Source organism: Octopus bimaculoides, chromosome 22 (assembly GCF_001194135.2).
Source record: "Octopus bimaculoides isolate UCB-OBI-ISO-001 chromosome 22, ASM119413v2, whole genome shotgun sequence".
NCBI lineage: Eukaryota > Metazoa > Mollusca > Cephalopoda > Octopoda > Octopodidae > Octopus > Octopus bimaculoides.
The window spans coordinates 17,911,148-17,933,878 of NC_069002.1; the positions used below are offsets into that span (position 1 = coordinate 17,911,148).

Genomic DNA, 22,731 nt, shown 5'->3' on the forward strand with positions numbered 1-22,731 from the left:
GTATGGCCTTCGAACGTTGGTCCTCACAGAGGCAATGACGAAAGACCACAACCTCTGGAGATATGCTGTGACTGTGAAGACCTGATAAATAGAGTGAGTTCACGGCTGTATCCTACACCAGTTTCGCATAACCAGACCCAGCCCATTCAAAAGTACCTTGGATCGTAAGACAACCTGCTGTGCTTACCTTGGATCATAAGGTGACCTGCTGTGCTTGAAGAAACCTATTGAGTCAAGTACATCAACATCAAAATAAAAATCAAATGGAAATTGTAGTTGTGATAGCCGTGCCAGTGGCATGTAAAATGCACCATCCAAACGTGGCTGATGTCAGCACCGCCTTGACTGGCGTCCATGCCGGTGGCACGTAAAAAGCACCAACCCATTGTGGCTGCTGCCAGCCTCGTCTGGCCCCTGTGCCAGTGGCACGTAAAAAGCACCCACTACATTCATGGAGTGGTTGGCGTTAGAAAGGGCATCTAGCTGTAGAAACACTGCCAGATCAGACTGGAGCCTGGTGCAGCCTCCTGGTGTCCCAGACCCTGGTTGAACCATCCAACCCATGCAACGGACATTAAACAATGATGATGATGATGATGATATATATATCAAAGAAAGGTCTGGAAGCTTAAGGATCATCTGAGGGGTCAGAGATTTAGAGATGTGTCACTTGAAGCATTTGACAAAAAAGAGCATATATCAACATATAATGTGGAGGGCAACTGGAGGTTTCTACAGGACAACCTGCTGAGAGCCACTGACATAGTGATGGAACAGTGTAGTTGACAGGGCCATTAGAGAAAAGAATCAGGCCTGGAAGAGCTGGAATTGTGGTGGTAGCAGGGAACTGTTTCAGATAGCCAGAAGGGAGTCTAGGGGACAGATCTATTTAGTCAAGGAAGAAGCAGAAAACAAGAAATTTGCTAATGTTCTGTAATCTGAGAACCAGAGACTTGAAGTGTTTTGGATTGTAAGACAATGGTGTAAGAGAAAATCATGATGTCATAGGAGAGAAATGTGTCCACATGGATGATGGTTCACTTGCATTTAATGATTCTGCAAAGAAAGATGCTTGGAAATGTGGAGAATGAATGGGAGAAGGAGAGTCTGCCAAATGTAGACCCAACTGAGGGACCAGCTATCCGAATTGATAGTAGCTTGGTAGATAAAGCAATTAAGGATATGAAGACAGGGAAAGCCCCTGACCCATCAGGAATCACTGCTGAGATGCTTAAAATATTTGGTGGTGTAGGATATGGCCTAGTCACCTGTATGGTTAATCAGGTTGTCCATGAGAGAGTCATACCCAATGATTAGTGTAACAGCATTAAGTCAACTGCTACAAATAATTAGAGGCATCAAATTGCTGGACCAGGTGATGAAAGTCACAGAGAGGGTCATAGCTCAATTAATTAGGAAGAGAGTTAGAATAGATGAGATGCAGTTTGGATTTGTGCCAGGCAGGAGCACAATTGATGCTATATTCCTGGTTAGACAACTGCAGAAGTATTTAGCCAAAAATAAACCTGTGTACCTGGCTTTTGTCAACATGGAGAAAGCCTTTGACAGGGACCCCTGATCCCTTATCTGGTGGTCAATGCAAAAGCTAAGGATAATTGATTGGTTGGTGAGAGCTGTACAGGCCATATACAGAGATGCTGTCAGTAAGATGAAGGTTGGCAATGAGTACAGCAACAAATTCAGTGTACAGGTAGGAGTTTACCAAGGCTCAGTTCTCGGCTCCCTCTTGTTTATCTTAGTCTTCAAGGCCTTAACAGAAGAATTCAAGACCAGGTGTCCCTGAGAGCCCCTCTACACTGATGACCTTGTTCTTATAGCTGAATCACTACCTGACCTAGAGAGAAAATTTCAGGTGTGGAAACAAGGCCTGGAACCTAAGGGCCTTAAAGTTAATTTAGCAGAAACCAAAGTCTTAGTAAGTAGGAAAACAGACAAATCACAAGTCCCTTCTAGGAGATGGCCCTGCTCGATATGTAAGAAGGGTGTTGATAGAAATTCCATAGAAATCCAACATTTCAGATTCAATCCTTCATCAGGAGGTAGAGAAAAAGAGAAAAAAGTCAAACAGAGTTTACATCCTCTCAGCTTAAAAAACAGGCTGCAGCTGAATAATGGATGCAGAATAACACAAACTGCTAATGTGAAACAGAAAGGAGAAGGAAAAGGATGATGGAGAGAGTAGAGGTAAGTAAATACTACCTCTACTACTCTTCCTCTCACCCCAAACACATTAAATCTGTCATACCTTTCTCTCAATTTCTTTGCCTTCAACGACTTTGCAGCATTGGTTTGGATTTTGAATCCCATTACAAAATGATGTGACAGTTTTTTTCTAAATCACTTGTCGACCTGGCAATCCACCGAGCCCAAGCCATCAACTGTACTGCAGCTCTCCTACCATCTTCACGCACTTCCACCAACTGTATTCCACTCTCTCTCAGCTACTATCCATACATCCTTCCTCCAGCATGGCCACAGTCACATGACCAAAACAATAAAAAAACTATGCCATTTTAATCCTGAGCAATACCAGGTATCTCTGCTAGTATATATATATTTGTCTCCCACTACACCACCACTGCTTGACAACTGGTGTTGGTTTTTTTACATCCCCGTAACTTAGCGGTTTGGGAAAAGATTGATAGAATAAGTACCAGTCTTAAAAATAAGTACTGGGATCAATTTATTGGACTAAACACTTCAAGTGGTGCCCCAACATGGCCATAGTCTAATGACTGGAACAAGTAAAAGGTAAACGATATATCTTCAATATCCCCCTTGAATCTTTTCTCCACCCACTTTGAGAACCACTGAAGGGCTTAATAAAGAACTGATTGTAATTTAGGTGCAAAACCAGTATTTTAGAGGAACGGGGTTAGATGCTAGCATTTTATTTGATTGACCCCAAAAATATGAGAGGTAAAGTTGACCTTGATGGTACTTGAACACAGAACATAAACGGTTGTAAAAAATATTGGTTTCAAATTTCAGCACAATGCCAGCAAGTTGGGGGTAGCAGGTAAGTCAATCATAGTTCTCAACTGGTATTTATTTTATGACCAAGAAAGAATGTAAGAATGAAAGGTGAAGTCAACCATGGTGAAAGTTGAACTCAGAATGTAAAGATAAATGAAACGCCACTGAGCATTTTGCCTGGTGCAGTATCGATTCTGCCAGCTTGTCACCCTTAGGCTGGAAGAAATATTGCAAGGCCAATCCACTGGCCTTTAAGTTTAATGAACAACACACACACACACACACACACACACACTCACTCAGACTCATAGATTCCCATACATCATCATCATCATTGTTTAACATCCGCTTTCCATGCTAGCATGGGTTGGACAATTTGACTGGGGACTGGTGAAACCAGATGTCTACTCCAGGCTCCAATCTGATCTGGCAGAGTTTCTACAGCTGGATGCCCTTCCTAACGCCAACCACTCCGAGAGTGTAGTGGGTGCTTTTACGTGTCACCCGCACGAAGGCCAGTCAGGCGGTACTGGCAACGGCCATGCTCAAAATGGTGTATTTTATGTGCCACCTGCACAGGAGCCAGTCCAGTGGTACTGGCAACGATACATATTTACATATGTTGTGCGTGCATGCGTTTACTGCCCGAAGTTCAAATTTGAGGAGAAAAGTGAGATAATAGGTGGAGAGATAAAAGGAGAGGGGGGAGTTAAATAATAAACACAAACAACTGAAACACTAATATGAGTAGTGGGAGGTTGAATTAGAAAGGAAACAGAAGAATATGAAAAATTTAAAATGGCAAACGAAAGAAGAATGTAAGAGGCCTGAAGAGAAGAATGCTAAAAGATAATAGGTTAAGATCAAAGTACAAGTGTTGACAAGGAGAAGGAAGGGAGGGAGAGAAAGAGGGATAGAGAAAACGAAGAGAAAGAAAAGGAAAGAGTGTGAGAGAAGGGAGAGAAAGAACAGAGAAGGAAGAGAGAAAGAGGGGAAAGCAAAACAAGAGAAAGAGTAGGAGTGGGAGAAGAAAAACAAACCAAAGACATTCGAAGTGACATAGATCAGCCCCAAGTTAAGCTTGAATGAACAAAATTTAGTGGTGACATAAAACAACGACCAGAATCATTTAAAGTTATTGAAGTTTATTTTGTTTAATTTATATTTATTCCATGCTTGTTCGTTGAAACTATGCCGAAATTTAAGCCTATTAGAAACAAACTAGCTAGATGCTTTCTTGCGGAGTTTCTGGGTACTTTCCTACTCTTGGTAAGTAATCAATTAAATTGTTATTAGATTGTTTCAAACTCCAGATCATCTTTTCCCCTTTATAAGTTTATGCAGGGCTATATTATATTCAATGTAATATGAAGGAGTTTTAACTGCTATTTCTAACAACTTAAATGATCGCATAGTTTGTTTTTGTAGTTGATGAATGTTTGTTCCCTACCCCCATCCATCACCAACACTCAACAAAAATATTTCAGGTTCATCTTTTATTCTCGAAAGTAAATCTCTTTCAGTTTCGATTCTCGGTCATTACTCTTTTTTTTTATTTAAACTAACATAGTTAATGTTTTCAGAAAGAGAAATGCATGAATCATTTTAGTTTCATGATTGATGTTTCAAGGGTTTTTTCTTCTTGGTATTTTTTTCAGTCTGTGATCATAAATTGGAAGTGGAAACATTATCATTAACAATTGATATTTTGGAAAGAAAAAAAAAATTGTTAGCATAAAGAAGTCACAAGAACAGGGGTGTTGGTGCCTGAGTGCCTTGTCAACACATTCCTGGATAGTACTCAAATAGTGTTGAGATATAACCACTTTCAATTTGTGATCACAAACTGAAATAATCCCCTTTTCAGAAAAGATCTACTGATTCTTCTATCATCATATTGATGTTATTTTTATGGCTCTTTCTGAATAATATATATACAGAAAAGACATAATAATTGTAGTCATCTGATCCAAAATATTTTCAAAAAATAGTTTTCTCTAAAAAAAAGATAAACACCTGTGTTTTTTAGATATATATATAGGGTGTTTGGTCTAAATTTGAGTTTCTGTAAAAGGGGGAAAAAAACATTTCATCCAAAAAGAAAAGCATTTTAAAAATTCAAAAATTACCAACTAGATTATGGTTGGGAGATAACAGTTTACTCAAAGTAGCCGCACTCAGCTTCCACTATGGCCTCAAGATGGCTTCAGAACCTCACTGTATCCCTGGGAAAGTCTCTGAACACCTCTTTGATCTTGGCCATCAACTCAAACTTGGTATTACAGACAGAGTTGTTGGTGTCTTTCTCAATTGTGCTCCACACATAGTAATCTAAGAGATTACTATCGGGGGAATTAGGAGGCCATAAATTAGGGCTGGTGAAGTCATAGAAATACTCTGACAATGACTTCTGACTCTGTCTGGAAGTATGGTAAAGAACCAAAACCTGCTACCACACATATGGCCTTCCAGCATCAACCCTCTCCAGCCACGGATTGACCAGTCTCTAGCAGCTTCACCTAGCCATCTGAATTGAACCTAAGGCTCCGTTCAAAGATGTGGAGATGAATTCTGGCATGTGGACGTAGTCAGAATGCCTGCTATGTCTTTTTCTGCTGGCATTGCAGCTCTCCTTGTTTTACAACCTTTATAGTGTTCATGGAGCATTGAGCAGCAGTCATGATGTCAGCATTTTCATACCAAGCACAAATCATCATGATACAGGTAACTCTTTTCCAATATTCAGATGGCTACTAGTCCTCCATATCGGCTGACATTTTCTCAACCACTACTTTAATCTTTATGCTCTTAAATGCCATTGACTATTCAGATAATACATCAAGCTGTTCCTGAAAAAAGGGAGGTATAAAAAATTGTCAAATTTAGCCCAAACATCCTGTATATAAACTTTCTCTTTTGTCAACTACCTCTAGCTTACGCACCTAGCATTTGAGTGAGTCTATTTTCTGTACATTTTTAGTGTTTATTGTACCTGTGCACCTTCTACCCACAAAATCTATTTTCCCAGTTAACCTTTCTTTGATATTGCTGCACCTTTTATGTGTCCATAGCTTGCACTGGGTACATATAATGGAATTTCTGCCTACATCTTTCCTACAGATCAAACAGGGCATCTACTTAAGGATATTTGTGATTTGTCTGCCTTCCTACTCACTAAGACTTTGGTTTTTGCTAAGTTAACTCTAAGGCCCTTCAATTCTAGACCTTGCTTCCACACCTGAAATTTTTTCTTTAGTTCTGGTAGTGATTCAGCAATAAGAACAAGTCATCAGCACAGAGCTCCCAGAGACAGGACATCTTAATTTCCTCTGCTATTGCCTGGAGGACTATGATGAACAAAAGGGGGCTGAGGACTGATCCTTGGTGGACCCCTACTTCTACCCTGAATTCATTGCTAGACTTGTACAGCTTTTACCAACCACTCTTCTATCCCTAGTTTTCACATTAACAACCAGAAAAGGAATCAGGGGACCCTGTCAAAGGCTTTCTCTATGTCAACAAAAGCCAAGTACAGAGGTTTGTCTTTGGCTAGGTACTTCTCCTGCAGCTGCCTTACCAGAAATATAGCATCAGTGGTACTTCTCCATGGCACAAAACCAATCTGCATCTCATCTAGACTAACCCTGTACCTAATTAGTTGGGCAATGACCCTCTCCGTGACTTTCATCACCTGATCCAACAACTTGATACCTCTGTAATTATTTCTATCTAAAGCATCACTTTTACCTTTGTAACAGTTGATTATGGTGCTGCTGCATCAATCATTGGGTATGACTCCTTCGTGTACAACCTGATTAACTATATGTGTGACTAGACCATAACCCATACCACCAGATATTTTAAGCATCTCAGTGGTTATTCCAGTCTTCATGACTTTGTCTACCATGCTACTGTCTATTCAGATTGCTGGTCCCTCTGTTGGATCCACATTAGGCAGACTCTCCTCCCATGAGTTCTCCACATTTAGTAGCCTTTCACAGTGGCACTTCCAAGCTGCCTTCTTTGCAGGATTATTAACTGCCAGTGATCCATCATCCATACAAACACATTTCTCTCTTTCCACATCATGATTTTCTCTGACACACTATCTTGCAATCCGAAATACTACAAGCTTCTGGTACTCACAACACAGAACGTTGGCAAACTTCTTCCTCTCTGCTTCTCCCCTGGTTAAGTACACCTATCTTCTCACCTCCCTCCTAGCTACCTGATATAGTTCCCTGCTACCACCACTCTTCCAGGTCTGTTTCTTTGCTCTAATGGCCTTGTCTACAGCATCACTGATGACTAATCTAAGCTGGCAGGTACATTCTTCACCACAGAAGGTCTTTGCATTTATTAGCAACCATGTATCTCACTGTCTGGTGAGAATGATATCAACATGGCTAGTGTGGTCACCCAGCTGATAGTTAAGCAGGTGAATGGCTGGCTTCCTGAAGTTAGTGTTGCAGATCATTAAGTTGTTTGTGTCACAGAACCACTGTACCTCTTCATTTCGGGAACCAATTCCATGACCCCCATGTATTCCGTGGAAGGTACCGTCTCTGTTCAACATGTCCATTGAAATCACAGGCCACAAAGATAAGATCCTTGTCATTTGTCTTTGAGGTAGCCTGCAGAAGAATATCATAAAAGCAGTCCTTCTGTTCATTCAGTAACCCTGCCTGGGAGGCATGGGCAGAGATAATTGTTGTTGTGCTATTCTGCAAGACTAGCCTGAGCTTAAGTACTCTATCACACACTCTGACTACCTCTATGACCTTATCCACCCATTTCTTTGTGAGAAGTATGCCCACACTTCCTACCCCATCACTGTTACCTTCCCAGAAGATTTTATACCTACATGTTTTACCTGTGAGGAACCTGGCTGAAGCTTCTTTCTACCTTCTTGAATGCAACGCAAATCAACACATCTCTGTTCAAAAAATATCTCAACAATCTCACCTGACCTACCTTTCAGTGTGCGTACATTGACAGTGCCAACCCTGAGAAACTGGAAAGGGAAAGGGATGTGGGAGGGAACATAAGAAGGGGGATGGTATTATATATCTGAAAAGAAGGTTTCAATGAGTGTTTGATAACAGGCATGACATATCGGTTGTTCCCGCAAGTAGAGAGAAAGGAGTAGGTGGTTTGTTAACCCTGTTAAAACGGTTGATGTAAATTTATGCATGCAATGTGCATACTTTAAACCAGTCAACATAATTATACGCTGCCTGATTTAGAACCTGTCACCCGAGTTAGTACTGGTATACCTGCCAACTGATAAGCCGATTAGATGTTTTATATGAATATTTACAACCCAATAGGCTGATTCAATGTTTCATGTAAATATTTACAACCCAGATGTAGGCTTTATTCCTATATAAGCTGTAGTTTTGGTGATTATCCCACATTAGCAATATGGCTTCTGATCAACTCAAAACCAATCTATGTTCGTCATCTTATATTGCCAGTGCTCGTAGGGATTCTGTTGCAGCTGAATCTTTTGGTCCTGCATGTAATTTATGGTTGCCTCACACTACACCAGCTTTGTCGTGTTCATCATCACATCATGCCACTCTTGCTTCCTCACATTCTACTACTCCGGTTCCATCAGCATCATTGTCACATCCTGCCACTCCAGCTCTGTCAACTTCATCATTGTGTCCGGTTTTGTTGAATTTACTGTCCATGAGCTTTTGACAGATGAATGACTATGCTGAAAACCATTCCCAGCATGTCAGACCCAGACATGGCAGTAATTGGTTTCCAACCACAGGGGACAAAATCAAAGTTCTGCTTGCCCTGCTGATGGGCATTGTGAAGAAACTGATCCTGGTGTCATATTGGAATTGGGATCCAGCCATGTTGACACCTTTCTTTCCAGAAACGATGCCACATGATCAATTTCTGGTGCTTCTTCGAAATCTATGTTTCAACTCAGGTGAGAACCAGGATGACAGGCTGCACAAAATACATCCTATCATTGACGAGGTGGCTGAAAATTTCAGAATGGTGTATGTCCCCACACGGGACATTTGTACGGATGAGAGTTTGTGGAAATTCAAGGGAAGATTCCAATAGTGGCATTTTCGCCCAAGTGTGGCGTGACGAGAAAAACGTCTGCATGTTATCCACAATGCATTCTGCAAGCATGAAGGACGCTAGGAAACAAGATGTGGATGGTAACACCATAATGAAACCGAGTGTAGTTGCTACATACAATGAAGGGATAGGCAGAGTCAATTGCTCAGATCAGCTGATGACACAAATCACTGAGAAAATTGGCGAATTGGTACAAAAAAATTTTCTTGTATGTAGTTGACATGTATGTCGTGAACTGATATTTGATTTGGCAGATGCTTGGTGTTGTGGGAGATGGATTGATATTCAGGAATTGATTGTTCCGTGAAATGATAGAAGCATTAAACCTGCCAAAGTACAGAATGTGTGGACGTACCCACACCAAACTCTCTCCTCACCACATGATGAAGGGACATGGACATTTTCCACGACTGTTTCCCCCACCACCAAGACAGATGCTTCAAAAAGATGCACACTATGTAAAGCAAAAGGGAAATGTAAGGAAACTAGATACCATTGTTCACAATGTGATATTCCACTGTGTGTGGTATCCTGTTTTGAACTCTACCACACTAAAGTCAATTTTTGAATTTACATGATTGTGAATACATAAAGTTGATCTAACTTGTGCTGTTAAGTGATCTTATTCAGGAATAATACAACATGAGTGTCCTGCACAGGGATATAGTTTAGGTAAATAAACAGTACTTGCACTAAAGTGGTTGACGTAAATATATGCCGAACATTATCCTACAGCATATTGCATATTGCCAAATGTATAATTTGGATAAAAACCTCGTAATGTGCATTTAAAAGCTCTTATGCTGCTATTTGGCTACTGTTGTGACTTTAGTTTTGATCATGTGACCTTGATTGTCTCGATTGCTGTTATTTGCCTGCAGTGCAACTGCACAGAGTTCTGTTCTGTTTACGGCACAATGTGCTCAGTGTTAGTTTTTAGTTCGTCGAGACTGTAGCAACTTGCTGCATAAAACTTTTGTTGCGTAGAAGTTTAGTTTTGCTTACAATTTAACAATCTTTGTTTGTATTGGAGATTACTGTATTTTTAGTTGATTAAAACTTTTTAAACTTAGATATTCCAGTTTGGGTTTATAACAGCTACCACATGTTATCTTACAGAAAGGTATTTTCCAAGGTTAGATACACATGAAGCACTCCTCTTTGCATAAGATTAATATAAGAATAATATGAAACGAAGATGGAAGATATCAGGCTTTAATGGTAGATTACAACACTTATTTAAAATTATTTCATTTCTTTTGTTTCAGCCTATTGATACACTTCATTCACTACTTGCTAAATGTCATCTTCAGTTTTTTGATATTTCTATCTTTATTATTTTTTTTTATTTAACTGCAACTATCACTCAAAGATAAATAAGATTATTTTGTTATTATTTTTTCTGTTTTCTTAATATTATGAATACTTTGAAGGTCACTTTAATTCTGTTATTGTTGTTGTTGATGGTGCTATTATTGTAATATTACTTATGTCTAACCCAGAGTCTGATAATTTGATTAGTGGGAAGTAATGTATATCACAAACCCAGAGAATTCAGAAAAATCCAGCAGGAATTAATTGTATTCCAGTTGATGAAGTACCCACACATGACTGTTAAAGAAAAATATTCAACTATGTATTAATTATAAAGAATGATCTTGTATAATGGTATATGAATATAAACTCTGCAATTTCAAGCTGGAGTATGGTGCAGAAACAAATGTTGTGAACTACTATTAAAGCCTGATATCTTCCATCCTTGTGTTATATTATTCCTCTGTGTGTGTGTGTGTGTGGAGAAACTGAGGTTGGGGGTAAGCAAGGGCATCCTTCCCATAGAAAATCCAGCTCCAAAAAAGCCTCATGATACCAAGGGAAATGGGCACCAGCCAGTCGAAAGGTTCGGGTGGGCTGCGCCTGCCTGCCTCAGTTGCTATGGCATTGAGGTAGATCTGGATACACCCCATTAACATGGACAAAACCCAGATTTAAAACACTGGGTGATGATGCCTGTTTCTTTTCCCTAATAGCCCTGTCAACTACATTGTTCCACCACAACGTTACTTTGGCTCGAGAGGGGACTTTGCACCATACACAGATCAGGTCTGTAGATCTCAACAGGTTGTCCTGTAGGAACCTCCAGTTGTCTTCCACATCATGTGATGCTGTATCCCCTTCGTCAAAAGCTTTGAGTAATATGTCTCTAAATCTCTGTCCATTCACAGAATCCTTAATCTTCCAGACCTTTCTCCTCCATGCTGGTCGTCTTCTGGGCATCCAACTGACAAGCAAATCCGTGGTATTAAGCAGAATATTTGCTGTAGCCCATCTTTTATACCAAGACAAAACAATGTACATGACAACATTTCCAATCGGTTAAGATCAGAAACCATGAGAGCCACTGCCTGGTATTGCATCGTGGTATCATCATCATCATCATCATTATTATTATTATTATTATTATGGTAGAATGAATTGTTAGTGTACTGGACAAAATGCTGAACAGCTTTTCTTCTGGTTTTATGTTCTGCGTTCAAATGCCACTTAGTTTTTCAACCTTTTTGGGTTGATTAAATAATTACAAGGTGCACACTGGGGTCAATGTAATTGGCTTTCCCCTCCCCTCAAAAACTGCTGCCCTTGTACCAAAATTTGAAATGATTATTATTACTATTAATTTTCAGTTGGTTGGACTTGCTGGTGTAGCACAGGTTGTACTCAGCAAGAAGGCTGATGGAGATTTTTTCAGTATTAATGCATGCTGGGGTATGGCAGTGACACTTGGAGTCTATGCATCTGCAGAAGTATCAGGTAAGTGCAATGAATGTTTTCATTTCCTTCTGGTCTTTTTTTTTCACTGATTCCCATGACTCTCTGTTGCCATCCAATTCCACTATTATGAATTTGAATCGGGAGCCTGAGTCATAGTGAATCTTTCATTAGCTGATTATGCAACAATGGACAGCACTCCTATGGATGCATTGCTGCTACTCTCTTGAGAGAGCTTGGTGATCCTAACCATGGATTTTCTATGATTCCTCTGCTCAGCATCAATGTAAGAAGCACTTTTGGCTCAGCTGAGCTCTTCCGCTGCCTCTTCACAATCCCCCACCCCCATGATTTTGCTGAATACCTGGCAGGGTAGCTTAATGGGTGCTATACCTTGCCAAAGGGCAACTCATAACTATGCGGGGAATGGTTGTCACTTTGTGGGGTATTTTCAAAATACTTGCATGCCTTTCTGTAAACACTTTAATAAACTAGACATTTTTCTGGACATTCTAATGAATGAAAATGAAAGAAAATGAGACATTTACAGCCAATCTTTGCTGCAAGGACACAGACACACACTAATATTCAGATTTTAGATCTTGCCACCCTTCCCATACAAAAGGGAACACACCATTCAAATGGTAAGATGTATATGGTCAATAGTTACAGACGCAAAAGACACCTAAATATGTTCCTTCAAAAACAGAAATACCCCAAAAAGTTAATAAATCATGCCATAACCAAAGCAAAAGAAATCTCAATCTCTGCCTTATGGAAAAACAAAAACACAAATGTAAATATTCCATTTGTAGTCACTCATTATTCTGGAAACATCTTACATTCAACCAAATGATACCTCCCAATTCCACATCAACCATCAAAACATCAATCATTGAATTTCCAACAATAAAACATCACAAATCATCAACAACCAAAAATGGTCAACAAATCTCAAGAGACTCCAAACAAAGGTGAGATTCACATCAGAGAAAAAGATAATGCAGTCCTTCATTGTGGTGTGCAAGTAATAATTGAACAAAGAACAATAAAAAAATTCAAGAATAAGAAGGAACTGAAAGTGAATATAAACATGAATTGCAAACTAAAAGTCTCATCTAATGCATCATATGTCCACAATGTGATGAGAAACAGGAACAAAACTAACCAGCTTTGTAAATGTTCATAATCAGAAAATTTAAGATTCACCTCTTAGAAATGTTCCATGCAGTAAACATCTAGACATCTGTGCAAATGGAAAATTCAAAATATTCCCTTTTTTCAAAATAAAAGGCGTAAATGACCAACTGTGAAAGGCAAAAGAAGAATACTTTATAAGGATTGTAAATATGAAACTAAACTAGAAATAGTCAACACCATTGCTAAAGGCAACTTTCTTTATATGCATTAGCCTAGAACATGTGTGTTTGAAAAGTTGAACAAAAGTACATACACACAAAATACACACCATACAAAAACTTCTTCCACAACAGTTTGTAACATTCTGTTCTCTAACTAAATATGCAAAGTATCTGATAAAAGTCAATATTAATTCAATTTTGGGGGATTAATCGATATGCAGGTATTCTATTTAAGATAATACACACAATAACCTAATGAGTATATCTGAAAGTAAACTCATGGTATCAGTTTGTGCATCATGAAATAATACTTATAGGATCTAACCAAAATTACCAGTAAGGTATATATTATACTTCGGTAATTATCTCCTACTTTAGTTAATACTTAAATTTATTGAATATGAAGGAACTACACGTGTTTCAGTATTGGAAGATTACAATATATATACATATACACAACTGTATACACATATATATATACATATATAAATACATATATGCAATCATCAGATTTACAATTATTCCAACACATCTTCAGGTTCTATTTTAAAATATTCTATATCTAATTTTATGTCCCTTTAAAAATAAGCAATACAATTAAGTGTTAAAGATTAAAAATTAAGAATAAAAATTATACTTTGTAATATTAAGAATTAAAATTTATAAATTATACATTATAAATATGAATTAGTAGATATATTAATCATGTAAAATCAAGTATATGTCAAATACAGAATTTTTTTTTTAAATTTAAATTCTTAACCTCCACACCAAGCAAGTTTGTATGTGTGTGTGTGTGTGTGTGTGTGTGTGTGTGTGTAAGAAAAAGCATATTTATTAACAGAAAAGTATGCTATTAAATATACTATCAAAATAAATTATCTTTTACATACCTTTTTGTTTTTAATCACTGTGGATAAACTCCAGCAATGACCTTCTCAGGCTCAACAATATTTTAAAATTATTAACAGGGGAAGGAATGAAAAAATGCATAAATTTTCACAAATTCTTTTCTTTAATAGCATACTTTTCTGTTAGTAAATGGCTTTTCTTATACACACACACATGTGAGTGGACTCATTTGGTGCTGGAGGGGGATGGGGTTAAACCACACAGTTAAATGTTAACTGTTCAAGTATGGAATATTCAGCCACTTACACAATTTAATCAATAGGCCATTCCACTAACCAAAGAATTAGAAAACGTATTGTCATAACTGGGAAAGTTATTTACTATTTTCCATTGTCTGTGTTTCATACCTTAGTGGTTCGGCTAAAAGGACCGATAGAATAAGTACTAAACTTAAAAATACAAATACAAAATAATAACTAGAACTGTAGTTAATACATACACACAAAGCATTAAAGAAAGAGCCTCCATGTGGCAGTGCAACCTGCTAGAAATAGCAATCAAATCTCCCTTAAATTACACCCTGTTTATTGTTATTATGGCCAGGTTCCAACCCTACCATTTTGAAAAGAGGGCAACATATTGAATAATGTAATCCAAGATATGTAAAGCCTAAGTTCTATATTTAAGAGATGAGGAATTATGTACATTATTTACATTTGATGGATATTTGTCCTCATCTTGTTTGTTGTTAACACAACATTTCCAGCCTTCATCAGGTGTCTTGGGGAAATTTCGAACCTGGGTTCTCATTCCTAAGGTATTTTTCAATGTTGTAGTTATTATTATCATTATTATTATTATTATTATTATTCAAGTCACTGCTTGGAATCGAATTCAGAATCTTTGCGATGTTATACGAAGGCGAAACATGCCGCCCCCTCAAAATAAGGGTAGATGAACATCGCAAAGCTGTGACACGAGGAGATATTGATAAATTGGGTATAGCTGATCATGTATGGAAAAGTGGAGACCACCTCCCTCTGTGGGATGAAGTTAAAATAATAGACAGAGAACACCACTGGAAAATACGAAAACTAAAAGAAGCAGCACATATGCTAGGACACAACAACCGCTTAAGCAGACCGAGTGCAGATATGAACAGCATATGGGAACTGGTATTAAGGAAGGATAGGAAAATATTAGATTTATAAGCCCTAAAATTCACTCTGTAATTGCCCACGGGCATATGGCATAGTGGTTAAGAGCGCAGGCTACTACCCCCAAGATTCCGAGTTAGATTCCAAGCAGTGACCTGAATAATAATAATAATAACAACATCAAAAAATACCTTCGGAATGAGAACCCAGGTTCGAAATTTCCCCAAGACACCTGATGAAGGCTGGAGGGTATATCAGCCGAAACGTTGTTAACAACAAACAATAGGACAAATATCCATCAAATGTAAATAATGTATGTAAAGCCTAATTTAAAGATTATCCTTATTTTGTTCCTAGAATACAAATTTGACCTTTTCAGTTTTATCTTTATTACGTAATAATAATAAATACCTACTTTATTTTTTCCTAGTAACCACAAGAAGACATGGGAATTTAATCAATATCATTCTAATTTAGTAGTTGATCTACTTGAATAATTCTTGTTTTTTTTATGGCCTTTTAACTCCTTTGATGCTCACCTGCTTAAGACTACCCGTGGTTCTATGAGACAAATGTCATGTTTTTAAGTGATCTAAATTAAAACCTTCCATCAAAATTTCAGGTTACTTTATGCTTCAAATACTATCTTAATAATGTGAAAATTATTTTGTTAAATACTTCATTATTTTCAAACTCAGTGTATGTCAGTAGAAATGTAGTAACAAAAGGGTTAAGCGACATGAGTTGTTAGGGTAAGCAGAATAATTATGTATGTTATTGTGAAAAAAAAGGAGAGTGGTGTGAGTCTTTTTAACCCTTGTGTTACTCTATTTTTGTTGAAATAAACTGCCTTTGTGTTAATTTTGAAATAGCAAAGAAACTAGTAAAATAACTGTCATTATTAAGCTGTTTGGAACATAAATTAACATAAAATTTTGGCGGTAGGTTTTGATCAACTTAACCCTTTCACATTTAAACCAGCCATATCCAGCCAAAATATTCTACCTGTTTTATGTTCAAACTGGTGAGATCTGGCCTCTCATGGCAACCCCACCAATATCATTCTAAAACTTAACAGTTTCCTCAAAATTGCAAAACTACATGAAAATGCATGATTAATTCAAAACAATGTGAATAAATAAGCATTACTTTTGACAAAATAATGTGAATACTAAAGAGTTAAACAAGGAAATTTGTATCATGGAACCAAAGGCAATCTCAGGTGAACTGATATCAAAAGGCTTAAAGGAATAATAGACAAGTTTTGTGTGGAATATAAAGACATTTTTATTAAACGCTTACAAGAATTAGCTGATTCACCACGGACCTACAGAAATGTCCCAATAAAATGAACCATCAAAGTTCTCTGGTGAAAGAATGTTTACAATGTGTCTTGTCCTTATGTACATGTATGCTTATGTATATTTATTCATTGTAGTGAATGCCAGAAATAGTAGAGTTTCAGATAAAATCCTATAAATGTCAACTATAAATTTATTGTGTTCTACCTATGTAAGAAATGATTATATATTTGTCTTTATTGTCATCTTTCAATGTCCATTTTCCATGCTCACATGAACTGAATCTGAGGACTCAATTGTGCTCCATTGTCTACTTTGGCATAGTTTCTATGGCTAGATGCTTTTCCTAATGCCAACCACTTTATACTGGGTATCTTTTTTCCTTTTTTTTTGTAACACTAGCACTAGTGAGGTTGCTATGTAAAGGTAAAAGGTAAAGTTACCTTCTCGAGTCATACCAACTCATAAGGGCCAGTTTCCCTGTTTCCGTGACATATATATATTCCCCACCTGGATGGGACACCAGTCAGTCGCAGGATTACTCATTTTTGCCAGCTGAGTGGACTGGAGCAATGTGAAATGAAGTGTTTTGCTCAAGAACACAATGTGTTGCCTGGTCTAGGAACCAAAACCACAATCTTACAATCATGAGTCCAACACTTTAACCACTATGCTTTGTGCCTCCACTAGGTTACTATGCAGCTTGCAAGACTAAGATCTCTTTGGACTGAGATGAGAAGGGAACAGCTTTATGTTAGGATATGAGAGGTTAAAGTATGAAAGAAGTTGCCAGAATTGAACAGGTCGCTTGCTGTAAATGAGCTACATGGCTACTTGAATGATAGAAGAATGGGTATGCGTAACCAGGGTGGAGCTGAAAAGAGAGATAAAACAGTGGCCCCTTTGTCAAATTCAACAATGACTATTCAACTGGTGAATCAACTGAATGACCTACTCTTTGAATTGATTTAACATGTAAGCAGCTGAGTAATCCACACCCATGTATACCTTTAACTTAATTCTCAGGGAATCAACAAGACATAGCATGCTGGATCAATTGAATGCCCACAATGTGTCTTGTCATTATGAACATGTGTGCTTATGTGCATTTATTCATTGTGGTGAATGCCAGAAATAGTAGAGTTTCAGATAAAATTCTGTAAATGTCAACTCTGCTTTATGTTTACATCAAAGACTGGGGTTGACTAAATAGCCCTTCAAATTTATTGTGTTCTGCCTATGTCAGAAATCAACCATCTTGGAATCCCCAAGCTGTATCAGTCAGTGTGATGATTGGTGGGGAAGAAGAATGCGGCCAAAGATAATGAATGCAATGAAGAGGTAGGGTTATACTGTATAAGAGGATGAGAAGAAAAAGTAGAGAGATGGGAAGATAAAACACTATGTTTGAATAGGTCAATCAGATCTGTACAGAGTACAAAACTAGACTTGCACTAGGAATCTGTTTTTTAAACTAGGGGTAACAATACCTTTATCGTTTAGATCACTAATTGTACATGTATATGTGATCAATGGTGAAGAAACATGATTACCTTTGATTGAGAAATAAAGGTTTCTGTTTCACATCCACCCAAGGACTATGTACATGACCACAGACAAGATATAAATAACAGAAAAGAAAAAAATATATCATCTTCAAAGGTAAGGATAATTGTATGAAAAACTAATAATATTTCTTTATATATTCTATCCTGATCTGACATTTTCTTTGTTAACAGGAGCTCATCTGAATCCTGCAGTCACTGTAGCACTTGCTATCTTCAGAAAGTTCTCTTGGAATCATGTTCCAGTGTATTTTATAGCTCAGTATCTTGCAAGTTTTACTGGTGCTGCTCTTGTGTACTTTGTTTACAAAGGTATGTCAAAGAATCCTTTTTCTCTTGCTTATCATTTCAGAATTCATTTGCAAAGAAGTGAATTCCATTTGGCCATTGTTGATACACTACTGGATGAAAACCCCAGCATGTCATTGCTAATTTATTTTTGCAGGTTATAGGTCTATTGGATGGGGTGCTTTTGTAGTAGGGTGATCAACCTGGGTCATTGGCACCTAGATGGAATTTGAACTTAAAATAAAGCGGGCTGAAACAGATAACACTAAGTATTTTGTCCAAGACTTTAACAATCCTGCCAGTCCCCTCCCCTCGACTAGGCTGGTACTCAGCCTTGTGGAATGGACCATGAAATGAAGTGTTTGTCTCAAGAGACATATACTATTCAGTCTAGGAATTGAAAACATGACCTTACGATTGTGAACTTAACATCTTAACCACTAAAGAAGTTTATTTCTTTGATTCTCAACCATGTGGCTTTGAGTTTTGTCCAACCAGCTGCCTCAGGGTCAACAAAAGCCTTTTAAGAGGATTTGGTAGATAAAAATTGGAAGAAGCTCATCCCATATGTATTCAGGCTCACAATCAATTCCCAGACCAGGCATTTTATTTCATGCGGCTGTAGAAATGACTGAGTTCTAGAAGCGCTGTGTGTTCCACCAACACATAACAATAAAACTTTCCACATCTACTACCCCAATAAACCAAACTACATCTTTTCTCTTCTTCACATTGCCTCTTTTATGCACTATGCTTATCTCTCACTCCCCAATCCTCATGGCCCTGCTCACCGTATTGTTGCTACCCAGTAATTGCCTACCCCCTATATATACCCAGATTTTCACCACTCACTGCATTCTTCAACCCCACTCTATACTCACGCTTTTTTGGCAATACCCTGCCACTTATATTATGATTTCCATACCTTGAGGGTATGCCCTGACATGTGCCACCATTTATCTCTCTCTTCCTTTACTATCTCCTTTATATTCTGATCCCAGTCACTTGTGAATATGTCCGGCACTTCGCTACCATCTCTCTCCTGCTCTCTCTTGCACTCTTGCTGTCTCCCACACTCTCTCTTCTCTTGCTCTTCCCTCAGGGTAGGTAACCATATATCTCCTTTACAACAGCACACCTGTTTCTGTCCTCATTCTTGATCACTCTCTCTCTTTCTCTCTTTCTCTCCGGCTGGGTAACCATGTGCTTCCTCTACAGCAAGATACCTGTTTCTGTCTCTCTATCACACTCTAACCTTTCATCATCTGACACAAGATCACCTCCTCCAATACCCCCTTCCCTCTCAAAGGATCTTTGTCTTGCAAGTTACTTGGTGACCCTACCAGTGTTGGTGCCATGTAAAAAGCATCCAATTCACACTGTAAAGTGGTTGGTATTTGGAAGGGCATCCAACTGTAAAAATCATACCAAAACTGACCTCATCTGTGCTCATGTCGTAAAAAGCACTGAGTCCACTCTGCTGGGTGGTTGGTGTTAGGAAAGGCGTCCAGGTTCGAAATTTCTCCAAGACACCTGATGACGGCTGGAGGGTGTATCAACCGAAACGTTGTGTTAACAACAAACAAAATGAGGACAAATACTCATCAAATGTAAATAATGTATTTTGAGCTGCTTTCAAGGAACCAAACGATCAATTCGTATGTTTACTGTCAACAACTAATGAAACTGGAGGAAGTAATCAAAGAAAAACGGCCAGAATTGGCAAATCATAAAGGAATTGTGTTCCACCATGACAACGCTGGACCACACACATCTTTGCCAACTCGTGAAAAGTTATTGGAGCTTGGTTGGGAAGTGATGTCACATCCATCATATAGCTCTGACTTTGCACCATCTGAGTACCATTTATTTCAAAGTTTACAAAATTCTTTGAATGGTAAAACTTTCAATAATGATGATGACCTGAAATTACATTTGCACAGAATCATGAAGTTGCCAGAAAGATGGCAAAAGGTCATCGAACAAAAAGGAAAATACATAATTGATTAAAGTTCATTCTTTGTATGAAAAAAAAAGAAATTACTTTCATTTCACACTGAAAAACCGAAATTACCTTCTTTCCAACCCAATATTATAGAATCCTCATTATTACCAGACTCTTATTAGTCTCAGAAACTCTACAAATGATTGTGGAGGTTGTTCTTTACCTTCTGATTAAACCAAAAATTTTTTTAAGAATTACCCCTAATACTGTAAATTATCAAATTATTAACCAGTCCCAACTTTGGTGTGCCATGTTATTGTTAGGCAAACTGAACAGTACAAGGGTAGAAGTAAGAGGTATAAATTTCTGACCATTCAGTTTACAGGATAGCACCTGGTCAATGCAACTTCTCATTAGATGCATCCCTGGTCAACTGCTGTAAGACTGATAATATAATCTTGCACTCGCTATCTCATCAGCTGAAACATGGTTGCTGTAATATTGGCTTAGTCACGGAGCTTAGAAACTCATGTATGAAAACCAGCTCACGGTTGTGGCTGGGAATTAGGCTAAACACTAATTACATTGAGCACTAATTAGAAATATAAGTTACTTGGTTCTAATTATTGTTGACACTTCTTGATTGCAGTGTTTTTCTTTTTATCATACTTTGGTATAAAATGAATGTTTTGTTACTCTATAAAGCCTATCATTGAAGAAAACTCCAGAGTGGGAAATAAAAAGCTGTTATTGTAAGGAATGTGAAATGAATCTAGTAATTGGCAATGAGATAATCTCTAGAAATAATGGTTTCTGACTGTGGTACAAAACCAGCAATTTTGAGGGGAGGGATTTAGTCAATACCACTGCCCCCAATACAAGACTGGTACTTTATTTTATTGACCCTGCAAGGAAAGAAAGCAAAATTGACCTCAGCAGGATTTGAACTCAGAATGTAAAGAGTTGCAACAAATACCAAAAACCATATTTTGCTGGTGACCCAGTGTTTAACCGGTACTTTTTTTATTGATTCCAAAGAGACGTAAGACAGTCAACCTTGGCAGAATTTCAGCTCAGAATGCAATGAAGGATGAAATGCTACTGAGCATTCTCTTCAGCATGCTAATGATTCTGCCGGCTTGCTGCCTTCCAGTGTCTAGTAACAATAAATGATAATGATAGATAATAATTTAAAGCTAAAATGTTTGTTTTTGGTACAACATTAACCTGTCTGTTTTTACAGTCAATTTAACAAGTGATTTAATAGATGCTTTCATAAAAAGTTAGCAGCTCACTATTAATACCATTCTTTAAACTAATAACTCCCAATCTGGTAACAAATTACCTAATGGTAAATTGTTTTGGCTTTTTTTATACCACCCTCCTGTGACAGCTCCTGGTTTATGACAGAAGCTACATATTTTAAAGTAATCTCAGTTAAAATTTCCATCAAAATTCCATGTTAATTTATGATAATACCAACTTAATAATGACAAAGTTATTTTACTTAATACTTCATTATTTTCAAAATCAATTGAAACAAAAGTAATGTAATTCAAGAGAAATATTGTAACAAAAGGTTTAATGTTTGAAAATTTTGTGCATGCAGTAACTCCAAATGTGCACTTCTGCTTCTTTTAGATGGCCTTGACAATTTTGATGGTGGAATAAGGCAGGTGACTGGAGAGAATGCTTCAGCTGGTGTCTTTGCTACATATCCTAAAAGCTTTGTCTCTACAGGCAGGTGCTTTGTAGATCAGGTAGGGACCCAAACATTGAATAATTTATTTATGAATTTGCATTAACATGTAGTAGTAGTAGTAGTAGTAGGGCGGTTTCCTGGTTTCCATGGCATATAAATTCACCACCTGGACACAACGCTGGTCTGTTGCAGGATTACTCATTTTTGCCAGTTGAGTGGACTGGAACAACATGAAATGAAGTGTTTTGCTCAAGAACACAATGGATTGCTTGGTCTAAGAATTAAAACCACAATCTTACAATCATGTGTCCAACACCTTAACCACTAAGCCATGCACCTCCACTAGTAGTAGTAGTAGTAATAGTAGTAGTAGTAGTAGTAGTAGTAGTAGTAGTAGTAGTTGATGTTGAATAGCTTGGCATGAACCACAGTCCTGTCATCTTGGATGTGTTGGGATTTGGTCTGATCCTCACCACCTTATATCGTTTATATATAACATAGTGTTTTGGTGTGTTTGTTTCTTAACTGGTTGAGGGGTGAATCACCTCCAGGATAAAGTGTCATAAACTGCAGGCAATTTTAGAAGCAACAAACAGACAAACTATTAGTTCTGCAAAAGTAAAGAGATAATTTTAAAATTCTAGTAAATCATATCTGCTATGAAAACTTAACTGCAAATTTTTATT

At 37.7% G+C, this 22,731-nt stretch overlaps 1 protein-coding gene across 1 annotated transcript in view; it reads left to right on the forward strand.

Moving 5' to 3' along the window:
- The first annotated feature begins 3,825 nt into the window (after positions 1-3,825).
- Positions 3,826-22,731, forward strand: part of LOC106867305 (aquaporin-3) — a 26,150-nt gene continuing 7,244 nt past the window's right edge. The window contains exons 1-4 of the mRNA XM_014912145.2: positions 3,826-4,266; positions 11,790-11,916; positions 18,285-18,422; positions 21,985-22,103. Of these exons, the coding sequence (XP_014767631.1) occupies positions 4,189-4,266; positions 11,790-11,916; positions 18,285-18,422; positions 21,985-22,103 (462 nt within the window). The 5' untranslated portion in view covers positions 3,826-4,188. The remainder of the gene's footprint in view (positions 4,267-11,789; positions 11,917-18,284; positions 18,423-21,984; positions 22,104-22,731) is intronic.